We start from the raw sequence: 15,911 nt of genomic DNA, 5'->3' as shown, positions 1-15,911 counted from the left end.
TTCTTGGAATCTTAAACATAATACCTCAGGTTATTATCTAGTCACTGCTATTGCTAGCAAGACTAAGTAGTTTCAGTCCTTTAGAGCTTTATATTCAATGGAAGGCTAAAAACAAAAATGGGATGGGAAGGAAAGTATCGCCTAATACATAATTCTTGTCATTAGATGATGATTTTTCCTGTAAAGGAGCTAATAAGAATCTTCTCGTAAGTTATTGTACATTATGATTTTGATAGATACTTAGTAAAGGTAAGTGAGGTACTTGGCCCAGCCAGGAAGAGGTAACACATCCATAGGAAGCTCATGGTCAGTCCCGACAGGACTGGGTGGTGGGTAGGTGTTGCTGCTCCACATTGCCCTGAACTAACAGTGGGGTCTGGCGTGCCCAGCATGGGGGCTGTGTCGTGTCCCCTGTTACTGATGGTTTTGGTTTGCTTGTATGGAAGAGAGTTGTTCAGCTTTGGTTTGCTTTATACAAAAAGAGGTGTGTCAGTTAGGTAAATTATTGGCATCTTAGTTTTCAGCAGTTTTGTTTTACAAGAAACTATCCTGGTAAAGTATAAAAGCAAAATACTGGCTGGGCGTGGTGGCTCACGCCTGTAATCCCAGCACTTTGGGAGGCCAAGGTGGGCGGATCCTGAGGTCAGGAGATAGATAGACACCATCCTGGCCAACATGGTGAAATCCCATCTCTACTAAAAATACAAAAATTAGCTGGGTGTGGTGGTGTGCGCCTTTAGTCCCAGCTACTCAGGAGGCTGAGGCAGGAGAATCGCTTGAACCCAGGAGGCAGAGGTTGCAGTGAGCTGAGATCATGCCACTGCACTCCAGCCTGGCAACAGAGCAAGACTCCGTCTCCAAAAAAAAAAAAAGCAAAATATCTTAACACTTATTTTAAAAATGCCCTTTTGCGTTTTCTAGCAATGACTTTGAATGATTTTAGTAACTTTTATTTAAAAAACAGCTAACCTCAATTGGAAACTAAGTCTGTTTATCAAAACAGAGACAGTTGGACCAATGGTAAGTTCTTTCAAGTTTCAAAAGTGTTCTGTTGAAATTAGCATACTTTCCCTAAACAGTACAACAGAAAAACGGCTGGGCCTGGTGGCTCACGCCTGTAATCCCAACACCTTGGGAGGGTGAGACAGGTAGATCATGAGCTCAGGAGTTTGAGACCAGCCTAGCCGACATGGTGAAACCTTGTCTCTACTAAAAATACAAAAAGTTGCTGGGCGTCATGGCACGCACCTGTAATCACAGCTACTACCAGGGAGGCTGAGGCAGGAGAACTGCTTGAACCCAGGAGGCGGAGGTTGTAGTGAGCCAAGATCACACCATTGCATTCCAGTCTGGGCGACAGACTGAGACTCTAAAAGAATACAACAGAAAAACACCAAGAACATGCTTCCAGCCTTTCTAGTCCTCAATAGTAAGAATGTGAGAAGCATGTCATATGAATAAAAAAAGTTTTCTAGAACCATTTATCATGAATCCTAGTTATGACGTAAAGGTTAACAAAGTTTAGTAATACACTAAGTTAAAATGTTTACAAAGAATTATAAAGAAATGGTGTTTGGAGATTTCCATGTTAGCAAGGCTTGCTGCCTTTCTGTGAACATGTGGCATATTAGCTATGAGTTTATAAAATGCGTAGTCAGCCTTTTCCTATATTTACATTGCTTTTCCCTTTTTATTTCCAAGTTTCAGCATTCTTGAACAATTCTCCATTGTGAGTTTTGGGGGTAACAGTGCAAAGAAGGGTGCAGGCCCAGAGACCCAGCCTGCACTGATGGTGCAGTTCTAACAAGCTTCCCGCGGACAGCTTCCAAATGTAACAACTTTGGACAGGCAAGTAGGAAGTTAGCACCACCTTCACTTCCTGAACCTGAAGTTTTTTTCTGGAGTGAACATATCAGGCTATTGTGTAAAGATGCCTTTGTATAGTTACTCCAGCTTAGAATTGTATGTGAGAACTTTTAATAATTCTTCATTCTGAAGGGAGGCTAGAGTTTGCCACTTTATATATTTCAGCAAAGTCAACTTATTCAGGATTCATTTCACCTAACCCATACCTAGGTTTGGAAAATAAGAAAATCATTATCCTGAAAACTTAAAATCCAAAAAAATTGCTTAAATATCTGAAGTGATTTTTCTCAATTTAATCATAAACAATCTACAACCATTTTGCTACAAATTCTCTTTAAAAGGGCTCCAAAGAGTTATTGAATAAATGGCTATTAACTAGAATGTAAACATCTATTATTCTAGAGTAGTCCAATCTTCAGTTATAGAGATGACCTACATCTAACAAGAATAAATGTGGGCACTGTTGGGAATGATATTAAGAGGAATTTAAAAAAATTAAGGCACTGCAATTTAAAGTATAACTTTATTTCTACATAGCTGAAGACTTTTTTCACTAGTACAAAAAGGCTTTTATAGTAAGTCCATGTGTTTTTAAAGAATGAAAATTCACAATGTTTATAGGTAACTAAATTTAAGTTTACCTTTTTCCTGTTTTGCTTTTAATAATGTCTGATTAATATTTACCTGTAAATCATTCAAATGAGACCACGGAAAATATAAACAATACACTATCAACAATTTTACTTTTGGTGTGTCTCCAGCCATCTATTGATGGCCATTTTCAGAGTCCTATTTGGTGTTAGTACCGCTGAAGGAAGAACAAGATTTGTCATGGGACTTGTACGTTTCTTTTTGCTGATCCAATTTTCTATTGCTTCCTTTTCATATGAATAGCCATCTAAAAAAAAATTGCACAAATTACATGACGTAGGAAAGGGAAATGAGGATTATTAAAATGAAGTGAATGTAAAAACTCCTTGCGGAGGCCTTTATTATGACTTAAGGGTTATTTCTGTCTTGTACCACCACCCCCAAAAATCTCTCTACCACAACATCTGAAATGCATTGATTGGATGGAGATATATGAAGCAAAAATTACCCAGAAGCGTAACATTATAAACTCTTTGAACAATACCACTGAGACCGGGATCCTGTCAAATTCAGACACAGTGGAAGAGAAGAAAGGAACAGAGCTAGGTAGAGTGGGACTGAGGATAAACTGCCCATCAGAGCTGTTGAAAAGAGCCTTATGACTCAGCAAAACTTTCCAACACCTTGAAAAGTCAGGAAAACGGATAGATACCCTGAGATGACAGAATTTTCTCCACTAAGGATCTGACAGTGAAGGGACTTAGGTTATGTTTTGAGACCAAGTCTCATGCTGTTGCCCAGGCTGGAGTGCACTGGCAAGATCTCAGCTCACTGCAAGCTCCACCTCCCAGGTTCAAGAGATTCTCCTGCCTCAGCCTCCCGTGTAGCTGGAACTACAGGCGCCCGTCACCTCACACGGCTAATGTTTTGTATTTTTAGTAGAGTTTCACTGTGTTGGCCAGGCTGGTCTCGAATTCCTGACCTCAGGTGATCCACCCGCCTAGGCCTCCCAAAGTGCTGGGATTACAGGCGTGAGCCACCATGCCCAGACGCTAAGGTTTTTTTTAAAACCATATTCTTGCAAAATTACTTGCCTTTATACAGGTAAAGATTGGACTTTTGCTTCACTACTTTCATTTTTATACTTGTAGCTCTTTCTCAAGCTGAAAATCTGGGTTCCTGATTTCATTTACACATTTAATCTGTAGTACATGTCATTGTTTCAAAATAATGCCAGTATATTTACTAACATAAAATTGAAAGAAATGTTAAGATTACTTTATGGTTCTTTCTGTCATCAAGGTAGATTCACTAGAGTGGTCCCAAAATACTGTGTATGAAAACCACACCTACTGGGTTTCAAAGTTAAAACCATAGGCTGGACGTGGTGCCTCTCACCTGTGATCCCAGCACTTTGGGAGGCCAAGGCGGGTGGATCACTTGAGGGTCAGGTGTTTGAGACCAGCCTGGCCAACATGGCAAAACCCTATCTCTACTAAAAATATAAAAATTAGCCAGGCATGGTGGTGGGTGCCTGTAATTCCAGCTACTCAGGAGGCTGAGGCAGGAGAATCACTTGAGCCTGGGAGACGGACGTTCGGTGAACTAAGATTGCACCACTGCACTCCAGCCTGGGGGAGAGAGAGAGACTCCATCTCAAAAAAAAGTTAAAACTATAAAACAAGGTACCTTCAGAGGGGTCTAATCTAACCTGTCCAATCCTGTTCCCCACCCTTCCCATATAAGTTACTATGTGCAATCCATTTTCAAATATGTATATGTGCACACAGTACATACACACACTACATAAAAGCTAGCATACTAGCCACACTGTTTTGCACCTTGGTGTGTTTATTTTCCCCACAGTACTCCACTGTAAAGATGTATTGATGGACAATCTTTGCCTTTTACAAATAGTGCTGTACCAACAAAACCCCAAGAAAACTACACACACACAAAATACAAATAGTGCTACAATGAAGTCTTATGCATGTGTCACTTTTGTTTTGGGGAGATTTTAGAAGTAGGATTGCTAAAGCAGCATATGTAATCTCACTAGATAGTTCCAATTTCCTTCCATAGGAATTCTACGTTTTTCATTCTTACTAGCAATGTTTGAGAATGTCTTTTTCCCCTACAGCCTAACCAACAGTATATGTGGTCAAACTCTTGGATTTTTGCCAGTCTCTAGGTAAGCAATGGTACAATACATCAGATGGAGAATCTTTTTGTTCATATGTTTGAGCTATTTGCTTTTCTTTTTCCTGTGAGCTATTCATATTTTCTGCCCATTTTTCTATTAGGTTGTCCTTAAGATTTCATATACATGGAATATCAACACTAGATCAATTTCTCCCTTGACTCCCAGATAGCGAAGTTTTCCCAATTCTGTCAAGGAATTTACCTACACTGTCTTTGGAACTTTAAAAGTCTTTGAAGAGATGGGGTCCTGCTGCTCTCGAGCTCCTGGGCTCAAGTGACCCTCCTACATCAGCTTCCAGAATAGCTGGGACTCCAGGTGCAAGCTGCTGCGCTCTGCAGGTTTCCCTTTTTATGTCTGGGTTTCTGATTCATTTGAAATTTAAATGTACAGTATGCAGGAAGGATCCAATTTTATCCTTTTCCACATGGTGGTTCCATTGTCAAAATACCACTTGTTGGAAGTAATTTTTACCACTGATTTAAAATTCTATCTTTATCAATCACTAAATTTCCAAATGCACATGGATTGATTTCCGGATTTTAAACTTTTCCATTGTTCTATTCCTGAGCCAACACTAAACATTCATTTACGGAGGCTTCTCAACATGTAACATCTCATAGGGCCAGCAACCTTCTTCGTTGTTTTTTTCTAGGTTATTTTTGCTGTTCTTATTAGGTTGCACAGTAAGAATCACCTTGCGTATCTCTCGGTAAAAAGTTTTATCAGGATCACGTCAAAACTATGAAACGGAGAAAGCTGACATCCCACTGCCACTGAGTCTTCCTAGCCCTCAGCATGCTGCCATTATACTTTCACAGCGATGTTTTCGTTTTTATGTAGGTTTGAAAGTTTTACATAATAAGTTTGGGGTTTTGGTGTGTGTAGTTTTTTCCTAAGACAGGGTCTCATTCTGTCACCCAGGCTGGAGTCCAGTGACATGATGGCAGCTCACTGCAGCCTCAACCTCCCAGGCTCAAGCAATCCTCCCACCTCATCCTCCCAAGTACCTGGGATTACAGGCACACGTCACTACACTGGGCTGATTTTTTAAAAATTTTTGTACAGAAGGGGGTCTCACTATGTTGCCTAGGCTGGTCTAGAACAGCTTGGCTCAAACAATGCTCCCACTTTGGCTTCCCAAAGTGCTGGGTTTACAGACATGGATTATACTGCACCCAGCCAAGTTTAGGTCTCATTTGTTCTAGTTTTTGTTATTGTAACTTAAGTATTCAGTTACAACTTTTAAGTGCTTTGGTTCACTGAATCTTGTTTAACGTGCTACTTTACAAAATTCATATTGTCTGTAGATTTTCTATTCTTTTCGGCTTTCTACATATACAGTTATATAGAAAGGGTTTTTCCCTTTCAAATTTTTTTTTGAGGGGGTGTGGGGGGGGTAAGGGGTGGCTAGTATTTCTAAAACAATAGCTGAGAGAGAGCACCCTTTATATTCCTGACTGTAATGGGAATGCTTCCACTGGCTTGTGGGCCAAGGTATATGTATTTTTTATCATACAAGAAAGTCGGCCAGGCTCAGTGGCTCACGCCTCTAATCTCAGCACTTGGGAGGCCGAGGTAAGTGGATCACTTGAGCCCTGGAGTTTAAGACTAGCCTGGGCGACATGGTGAAAGCCCAGTCTCTGGATTGTTTTGGTTGCTTCACATCTGTGCTACTTTTGCCTCCTTATAGAAACGAACACCAGCTGTGTAGCTCCCCCACCTTGGGGTCCTGAGTTCTGGCCCTGAGAGACTGAGGTTCTGAGAAACTCAACTTGTTTCCTCCGTCCTAGAGAGGGAAACATGCTTTCTGCAGAAACTGTTACTTGTGACTGCCTTTTGCTCTTTTTCAGATATATTTCACACCATAAAATGCACCCACTTGTGGTTCTTGGTGTATTTCAGAGTTGTGTATCACTCCATCAATCCCATACCCATTAGCAGTCACTGCCCCTTCAGCCCATGGGCGCCTCTGACTTTGTCTCTATGGCTTTGCCTGTTTTGGGTATTTCGTATAATGGGACTCATACACTATGCAGCCTTCGGTATCGGGCTTCTTGCACTTACCATAATGTTTCCAAGGTCTATCCTCTATATATTTGTGCATTTTCATGGCTTGGTATTCTATTGTATGGCTATACCACATTTCATGCATTCACTTGTTGATGGACATCTGGGTTGTTTCCACCTTTGGGCTACTAATAATGCTGCTATGCCTGTACAACTTTTGGTATGAGCATGCGTTTTCAATTATCCTGCCTATATACTTAGGAGTGGAATTGTGATAACTTTCTGAGGTGCTTCCAGACTGCTTTCAACAGCAACCACATGCGAAGGTTCCATTTTCTGCACATCCTTGCCAACACGTATTTTCCTACTTTTTGATTTTAGCCATCTTAACAGGTATGACATGGTTTTGATTGGCATCAATGACATTGACCATCTTTTGAAGTGCTTATTGCCAAATAGCGTATCATTAGACGGTTCCAGGGCACCATTACCTATATTAACTTCTTTAATCTTCACAACAACCTTATGATGTAAGATATTGTTAGCATTCCTATTTTACAAATGAGGAAACTGAGGCATGGCCTGAATAACTTTCCAGGGTCACACAGGTAGGCAGCAACTGACCTGGGATTTAAATCCAAGCAGTGTGGCTCCACAGACAATGCTCTTACTCTCCCTGTACATGGGACTTCCAGAAAGGACAACTATAGTAACTAAAATTTTTTAAAAATCTCACTGGACAGGTAAACGGCAGTTAGACAACTGGTAGACAGGTCCAAGAAAAACACCTAGAAAGACCTGAGAGAGAAGGTGCAAGGGATGAGAATGGCTGAAACGTTTCCAGAACTGGTGAAGGGCATGAAAGAGAAAAGTCTACAAAGACAAATAGGAATTAGACAGTATACTTGAACTGCAAATGAAAAGCATACCTGAAGTCAGAGTATAACCAAGTTAAAACACAGCAAAGGCTCTAAAAAGCAGAGTGGGCAGATCAGGTTTGAATAGACCTGAAAGAAATAATCTAGATGGAACACCTACCAGTGCAGGGCTGGCATTTCTACTCTTTAGCCCCAGTTAACATTTAGTTTTTGGGTTTTCTGTAATTCTAACCAAAATACCACTTTATGTTGTAACATAAAATGATTCTAAAATTTATCTTGGCCGGGCGCATCACTTGAGGTCAGGAGTTCGAGACCAGCCTGGCCAACATGGCAAAACTCCATCTCTACTAAAAATATAAAAATTAGCCGGACATGGTGGTGCGTGCCTGTAATCCTAACTACTAGGGAGGCTGAGGCAGGAGAATCACTTGAACCCAGGAGGTAGAGGTCTCAGTGAACTGAGATCATGCTACTGCATTCCAGCCTGGGTGACAGAGTGAGACCCTGTCTCAAAACAGATTATCTTGACAGCTAAATTGGCAAAAATGACCAAGCCAAATTTTTTAAAAGATTGGACATAACTAAAGATGTACAGCACTGCCTATCAGTATTAGGAATTTATGCAAATGTACCTATAAATACGTAACTGGGGATTTTTTTTTTTTTGGAGACAGAGTCTTGCACTGTCGCCAGGGCTAGAGTGCAGTGGTGCAATCTCGGCTCACTGCAACCTCCACCTTCCAGGTTCAAGTGATTCTCCTGCCTCAGCCTCCCAAGTAGCTGGATGTTTTCTATAGAATCAGAGTAACAGTTAATTTTGCCGACATCCATACCAGGAAATGCTATCCCGCAGATAAGAATGAAGCATGTACTTCTGAATATACTGACAAATGGTGTTTTCTCGGATACACTGTTGATAGCAACTTTTTAAAAGTATGCATCGGGCCAGGCAAAGTGGCTCACACCTGTAATCCCAGCACTCTGGGAGACCGAGGCAGGCAGATCACTTGAGGTTGGGAGATCAAAACCATCCTGGCCAGCACGGTAAAACCTCGTCGCTACTAAAAATACAAAAAATTAGCTGGGTATGGTGGCACATGCCTGTAATTCCAGTACTCAGGAGGCTGAGGCAGGAGAATCGCTTGAATCCAGGAGGCAGAGGTTGCAGTGAGCCAAGACTGCACTCTAGCCTGGGCAACAAGAGCGAAACTCCCTCTCAAAAATAAACAAAGTATGCATCATAACCCATTTGTTACAGGACACTGTAAATGGATGGAAAAATATCTAGAAGGATATACCTAAATCATATCATTGCTACATGAGAATACAGAAAATAAAAATGAGGTACAAGAAATACAAACAGGTCCTGAAAGTTTTTCTGAGGCAATTAGTTCAATAGATGTAAAAATATACATAACGAAAAACTGAAAAAAAGAGTGTTCAATTCAGAAAAATATAGGTGGGAAAAGGAAAACAGAAGAGAAATTAGAATTATATGCTGGCAGGAATTTCTCCACACATGTATCAATAATCACAATAGAAATCGGTTCAATTCTGCTATTAATGATGAGGATTGAGTTTTTTTTTTTTTTTAAAAAACCCAATCCTCGTTTCCCATAGGAACCACTTATAAAACACAGGAAGGTTAAAAATAAATGAGTGGTAAATCTACAGGGATTATGCTAACAAAAAAAAAAAAGCCAATTGAAAGCTCTTTTACTACATGATTCTACTGATAATACCATTTTTGAAATGGAGGACAAATTAGTGGTTTCCAGGGGCTGGGGTTGGAAGACAGTAGGGAGATGATGGGTGCAGTTATCATTTGGAAGTACTCTGTCTCAACTGTAGTAAGGTAATCACAAACCTCCAGACAGGATAAGACTGTGTAGAGCTTCACACACACAACTAAGCACAAGTAAAACTGGGGAAATCTAAGATCTGTGGGTTCTAGCAATGTCAATATCCTGGTTGTGATATAATAGTATCATTTTGAAAAATGTTACCAGTGGGGAAAGCTGGGCAGATTATACAAGGTATGTGTCTCTATTGTCTCTTATAACAGCATCGATTAAATTTAAAAATAAATGTGTGGTACCAGAAAGGTTAAAATGAAAGACACGGAAAATAGGAAAAAGTAAGGCTATGAAGCAGTTAGAATTCCCATACGCTGCTGGTGGGCGTAGAAAGTGGTTTAACCACTCTGGAATGCTGTTTATATATACCTACTCTTAGGAATATAGCCAACAGAAATGCATACATATGTTAACCAAAAACATGTACTGAAAGGTTCATAGCAGCACTATTTGTAACAGCCAACAATGCCCATCAACAGAATGGACTTCTATACAGAAATGAAAATTAAACTGCGTTGTGCAACAATATAGATGAATCTCACAAACATGTTTAAGAAGCCAGACCCAAGAGAGTGACATCCAATAGTAAACTAATAAAGCAATCTATCCTACTACAGTCTAAAGGAGAAAAAAAAATGTCAATAGACTAAAAATTCTCAACAAACTGGAGACAGAAGGGAACTAACTTGATAAGGGCAGCTGACATAATGGTGAAAGCTGAACACTTTCCCGCTAAGTGCAGGTGAAGGTAAGAATGTCTGCACACCACTTCTTCTCAACATCCTACTGGAAATTCTGACCAAAAATAACAGGAAAAGATTGGAAAGAAAGGCATTACTTACAGATGACGCACTCCTGTATGAAGAAAGTCCATTAAGCTTCTGTTAAAAAGCTACTACCAGCCCTCCGTATCTAAGGGGTCTGCATCCACTGATTCAACTAACTGCTGATGAGAGAAAAATAAAAACCAATACAGGATAACAGCTATTTACAAAGCACTTACATTGTATTGGGCATAAGTAAGCTAGAGAGGATTTGGAGGGACAGGATGTGTATAGGTCATATGCAAATATTACGCCATTTTATATATGGGACTTGAGCATCCACAGAGTTTTGTATTGAGGGAGATGGTTACTGAAGGATGACTTTACTACTCAATGTAGCAAGGTCACAAAGTCAATATATAAAATTGTATTTCTATTTGAGCAGATTGTACAGTGTTATAAAAATATGAGCTCCCAATTCTTAGCACTTTGGGAGCACAAGGCAGGAGGATGGCTTGAAGCCAGAAGTTCAGGACCAGCCTGGGCAACAGAGACCCCATCTCTACAAAAATAAAAATTTTTTTTAAAGTTAGCCAGGCTGGTAATAGGTGCTTGTGGTCCCAGCTACTTGGGAGGCTGAGGCAGAAGGATCACTTGGGCCCAGGAGATCGAAACTGCAGTGAATTAAGATTGTGCCACTACTCGGGAAGGGGAACATCACAAACCGGGGCCTATTATGGGGAGGGGGGAGGGGGGAGGGATTGCACTGGGAGTTATACCTGATGTAAATGACGAGTTGATGGGTGCAGCACACCAACATGGCACAAGTATACATATGTAACAAACCTGCATGTTGTGCACATGTACCCTACAACTTAAAGTATAATAATAAAAAAAAAAGATTGTGCCACTGCATGCCAACCTGAATGAGACCTCATCTCTAAAAAGTAAACATTTAAACATTTTTTAAAAATGAGCTACTTAAAGATAATTTTGACAAAATGTGCAAAACCTATAAAGGAAAAGAAGACCTAAGCAAATGCTAATGCAGAGTGACACCATGTTCATGGATTAGAGCAGTTCAACTCCAAACTGATTAAACACCATCCCAGTGAAAATCCTGGCCAGGAAACTGAGAAAGTGTTTCTAAGATCTATGTGGAAATGCAAAAGGAGCAAGAGTAATCAGAACAGTAAAAGAACTAAGTCATGTGATTTTCACTACCTGACTTCAAGACTTACTATAAAAGCGGCCAGCCACGGCCGCTTGTAATCCCAGCAGTTTGGAAAGCCAAGGCGGGCAGACCACTTGAGGCCAGCAGTTCAAGACCAGCCTGACCAACGCAGCGAAACCCCATCTCTACTAAAAATCCAAAAATAATTTAGCCAGGTGTGGTGCTGCACGCCTGTAATCCCAGCTACTTGGGAGGCTGAGGCATGAGAATCACTTGAACCCAGGAGGCGGCGGTTGCAGTAAGCCGAGATGGAGCCGCTGCACTCCAGCGTGGGCAACAGAGCGAGACTGTCTCAAAAAAAAAAAAAAAAAAAGACTATAAAGCTACAGTAATCAAAGCACTGTGGTAACTGGCCCCTAGATAGACATAAAACTCAATCACACATCATACAAAGTCTAGAAATAGACCTGTGATGTAAGTTGGATGATTTCAACAAACATGCCAAGTAATTCATTAATAAAATGATTTCTCAACAAGTGATGCTGGAACAACTGGATATTCATTTAGGAAAGCCATATACAAAAATGTGAAATAAGTCCTAGACCTAAACCTTAAGTTTTCTAGAAGAAACAGGATAAAGGTCTCTGAAACCTTGGGATAGGCAGATTTCTCAGAACTCAAAAAGTATGAAAGTGAAAAATAAGATTTCATTAAAATTAAAAACTTCGTCTCTATAAGAGACTTTATTATGAAAGTGATGAGGCAGGCTACAGAGAAGAGAAAATATGTGCAATACATTACTTTACAAAAGACTTGCATCTAAAGAACTCTCACAACACAGTAAGATAATCCAACACAAAATGGGAAAAAGATTTGAAGATATACATTACAAAAAAGATATATGAATGGATAGATAAGCTCACAAAAAGATGCTCAACATCATGAGTCAAGAGGCAAATGCAAATTAAAAGCACAATGAGAGGCCGGGCATGGTGGCTGTAATCCCAAAACTTTGGGAGGTGGGCCGATCACAAGGTCAGGAGATCGAGACCATCCTGGCTAACACAGTGAAAGTCCGTCTCTACTAAAAATACAAAAAAATTAGCCAGACATGGTGGCGGGTGCCTGTAGTCCCAGCTACCCAGGAGGCTGAGGCAGGAGAATGGCGTGAACCCAGAAGGCAGAGCTTGCAGTGAGCCGAGATCCCACCACTGCACTCCAGTGAGGGCAACAGAGCGAGACTCCATCTCAAAAAAAAAAAAAAAAAAAAAAAAGCACACTGAGATACCACTTCATATCCACTAAAATGGCAAAATTTAAAAGACTAGCAATACCAAGTGCTGGAGAGGATGTGGAGAAACTGGAAGTCTCAGCTATGAAATTTCAATGGTACCACCACTTTGAGAAACATTTTGGTAGTCCCTTTAAACATCTGCTTATGATACAACCCAGTAATTTCACTCCTATGTATTTAACCAAGAGAAATGAGAAATATCCAGACAAAGATCTGTACGTAAATGTTATAGCAGCTTCAGTCATAATAGCCACAAAGTAGAAAAGACCTGAAAGTCCACTGACAGGTTAATGAATAAACATATTATGGCATATCTATGCAATGAAACATTACTCAGCAATAAATATAAATTATTGATACTACAAGCTACATCAATCTGGAAAGCTGAGAAAAGCAGCCAGAAGGAAATGTCAGATTGGTGTCTTCCCTCAAGGATGAAACTAAAATTTGAGACCTGTCTATGGTCGTGTTTTTTTTGTTTGTTTTTTGTTTTGTAGAAAAAAAGCACACTGAACATCAGAGTGAATATTAAGAAACCTCTCAATAAATTAGAGACAGAACCCTATTACACTCTTTGCTGCCAGGTTTTCCTGAGATTCACTTTTAATACCTCAATTGCCATTTCTGCTTAAACTAACTCGAGTTGAGCTGCTTTCAACTGCAAACAAGAGTCCTGATAAACCAAAGTCAAAAAATGTGCAGCCACTGCTATACTCACAGCAAATTTCATAGCCTGAAATAAAAATAGCTAATTGACTTTTATTGTTTATTATATGCAGGTACAGCTTTAAGGACCTAATATAGATGAACTCATAACGATAAGACACTACATAATTAGTTCCACTAATAATGTGAACGGTGGACAGCGTATACAAAGTAAGTCCTTCAGCTAATTATCAGAGAAGATGAATAGATGTTTTATACCCGAATATATGTAAATAGTAAGCTAACACGTAAAAAAAATTCATTGCCTCCCTAGCAAAGTAAGGAATATAGTTTCAAAACAACTATTAAGCTGGCAAAAGTAAATGGAGTTATAAAATAATATACAATGATCACAAAACTGGAAAACTAGGTACAATTAGATATATCACTGGCAGCACTCTAAACTGTTTTTTTCCCTGGAAAATAACACATCTAACAAAATGTATCTAACTATTTTCACATTCATAAAACATCCTCAAATTGACTAATTCTGCTTTGTAACATATAACCCATGTAAATAACCCTAAGTAATGGTAAAAACAGAAAGAAATGTGCCAAGATGTCAGCATGCCATTTACAGTGTAAAGATATGCAAGCACATACACATCAACTAACAGAAAAGTCAAACACAATGTATCATACAGCCACAATGGGGTGAAGCTATTCAAAGTGAAAACTCCAGAGGAAGCTGTAGGCCAAATTAAAAAAGAAATATATATATATATAAATTTGGATTCCCTGCATAATAAACTGTGTGGATCTGTTAATGATTAGGAATATGGAATGATACAACTTTATATTCTTTGTATAAGATTGTTTAAATTCATGATAGACAAACATAAGAGATCTCAACAATCTTAAAAAAATAGTATTTTATCTTTACATCCTAGCAACTAAATACACATTTCACAAGTTTAAGTAAAACTTAATCATTGTGTGTCAACTCCACAACTACTCTGTCCAATTTCATTATGAAATATACAACACTCATTTGTTCACCCAAGGTCTAATTAGTTTTTTAAGAAAAAACTACTTAAGGAGAGTGGTGCCCAAGATGGCCGAATAGGAACAGCTCCAGCCTCCAGCTCCCAGCGAAAGCAACACAGACGACGGGTGATTTCTGCATCAACTGAGATACCAGGTTCATCTCACTGGGATGTGTCTGGCAGTTGATGCTGGTCCCCAGGTGCAGCCCGACCAGCGAGAGCTAAAGCAGGGCGAGGCATCGCCTCACCTGGGAAGTGCAAGGGGGAAGGGAATTCCTTTTCCTAGCCAAGGGAAATTGAGCCACACAACACCTGGAAAATCGGGTAACTCCCACCCTAATACTGTGCTTTACCAAGGGTCTTAGCAAATGGCACACGAGGAGATTATATCCCACATCTGGCCCAGAGGGTCCCATGCCCACGGAGCCTCCCTCATTGCTAGCACAGCAGTCTGAGATCTAACTGCAAGGTGGCATCAAGGCCGGGGGAGGGGCGCCCGCCATTGCTGAGGCTTAAGTAGATAAACAAAGCCACAGGGAAGCTCGAATTAGGTGGAGCCCACCGCAGCTCAAGAAGGCCTACCTGCCTCCGTAGACTCCACCTCTGGGGACACAGCATAGCTAAACAAAAAACAGCAGAAACCTCTGCAGATGTAAAAGTCCCTGTCTGACAGCTTTGAAGAGAGCAATGGTTCTCCAAGCACAGAGGCTGAGATCTGAGAACAGATAGATTGCCTGCTCAAGTGGGTCCCTGACCCCTGAGTAGCCTAACTGGGAGACATCCCCCACTAGGTGCAGACTGACACATCACACCTCACACGGCTGGGTACACTCTGAGACGAAGCTTCCAGAGCAAGAATCAGACAGCAACACTCGCTGTTGAGCAATATTCTATCTACTGCAACCTCTGCTGCTGATACCCAGGCAAACGGTCTGGAGTGGACCTCAAGCAAACTCCAACAGACCTGCAGCTGAGGGGCCTGACTGTTAGAAGGAAAATTAACAAACAGAAAGGACACCCACACCAAAACCCCATCAGTATGTCACCATCATCAAAGACCAAAGGCAGATAAAACCACAAAGATAGGGAAAAAGCAGGGCAGAAAAGCTGGAAATACAAAAAATCAGAGCCATCTCCCCCTCCAAAGGAATGCAGCTCATCGCCAACAATGGAACAAAGCTGGACAGAGAATGACTTTGACAAGTTGAGAGAAGAAGGCTTCAGTCTATCAAACTTCTCAGAGCTAAAGGAGGAACTACGTAACCAGCACAAAGAAGCTAAAAACCTTGAAAAAAGAATGGATGAATGGATAACTAGAATAATCAATGCAGAGAAGACTTTAAAAGAACTGATAGAAATGAAAACCATGACACGAGAACTACGTGACAAATGCACAAGCTACAGCAACCGACTCGATCAACTGGAAGAAAGAGTATCAGTGATTGAAGATCAAATGAATGAAATGAAGCAAAAAGAGAAATGTAGAGAAAAAAGAGTAAACAGAAATGAACAAAGCCTCCAAGAAGTATGGGATTATGTGAAAATATCAAATCTACGTCTGATTCATGTGCCTGAAAGTGACGG

The 15,911-nt window shown here is 40.3% G+C and overlaps 1 protein-coding gene across 3 annotated transcripts in view; it reads right to left on the bottom strand.

Annotated features, from left to right (window-relative positions):
- Window positions 1-2,370: 2,370 nt before the first annotated feature.
- Window positions 2,371-15,911, bottom strand: part of WDSUB1 (WD repeat, sterile alpha motif and U-box domain containing 1) — a 51,765-nt gene continuing 38,224 nt past the window's right edge. For all 3 annotated transcript variants that reach the window (XM_011991633.1, XM_011991617.1, XM_011991624.1), the window contains exon 11: window positions 2,371-2,764. In XM_011991633.1, the coding sequence (XP_011847023.1) occupies window positions 2,607-2,764 (158 nt within the window). In that variant the 3' untranslated portion in view covers window positions 2,371-2,606. The remainder of the gene's footprint in view (window positions 2,765-15,911) is intronic.

This window comes from Mandrillus leucophaeus, unplaced genomic scaffold, assembly GCF_000951045.1.
Source record: "Mandrillus leucophaeus isolate KB7577 unplaced genomic scaffold, Mleu.le_1.0 Scaffold110, whole genome shotgun sequence".
Lineage (NCBI taxonomy): Eukaryota > Metazoa > Chordata > Mammalia > Primates > Cercopithecidae > Mandrillus > Mandrillus leucophaeus.
This window is presented reverse-complemented; position numbering and strand designations above follow the sequence as displayed.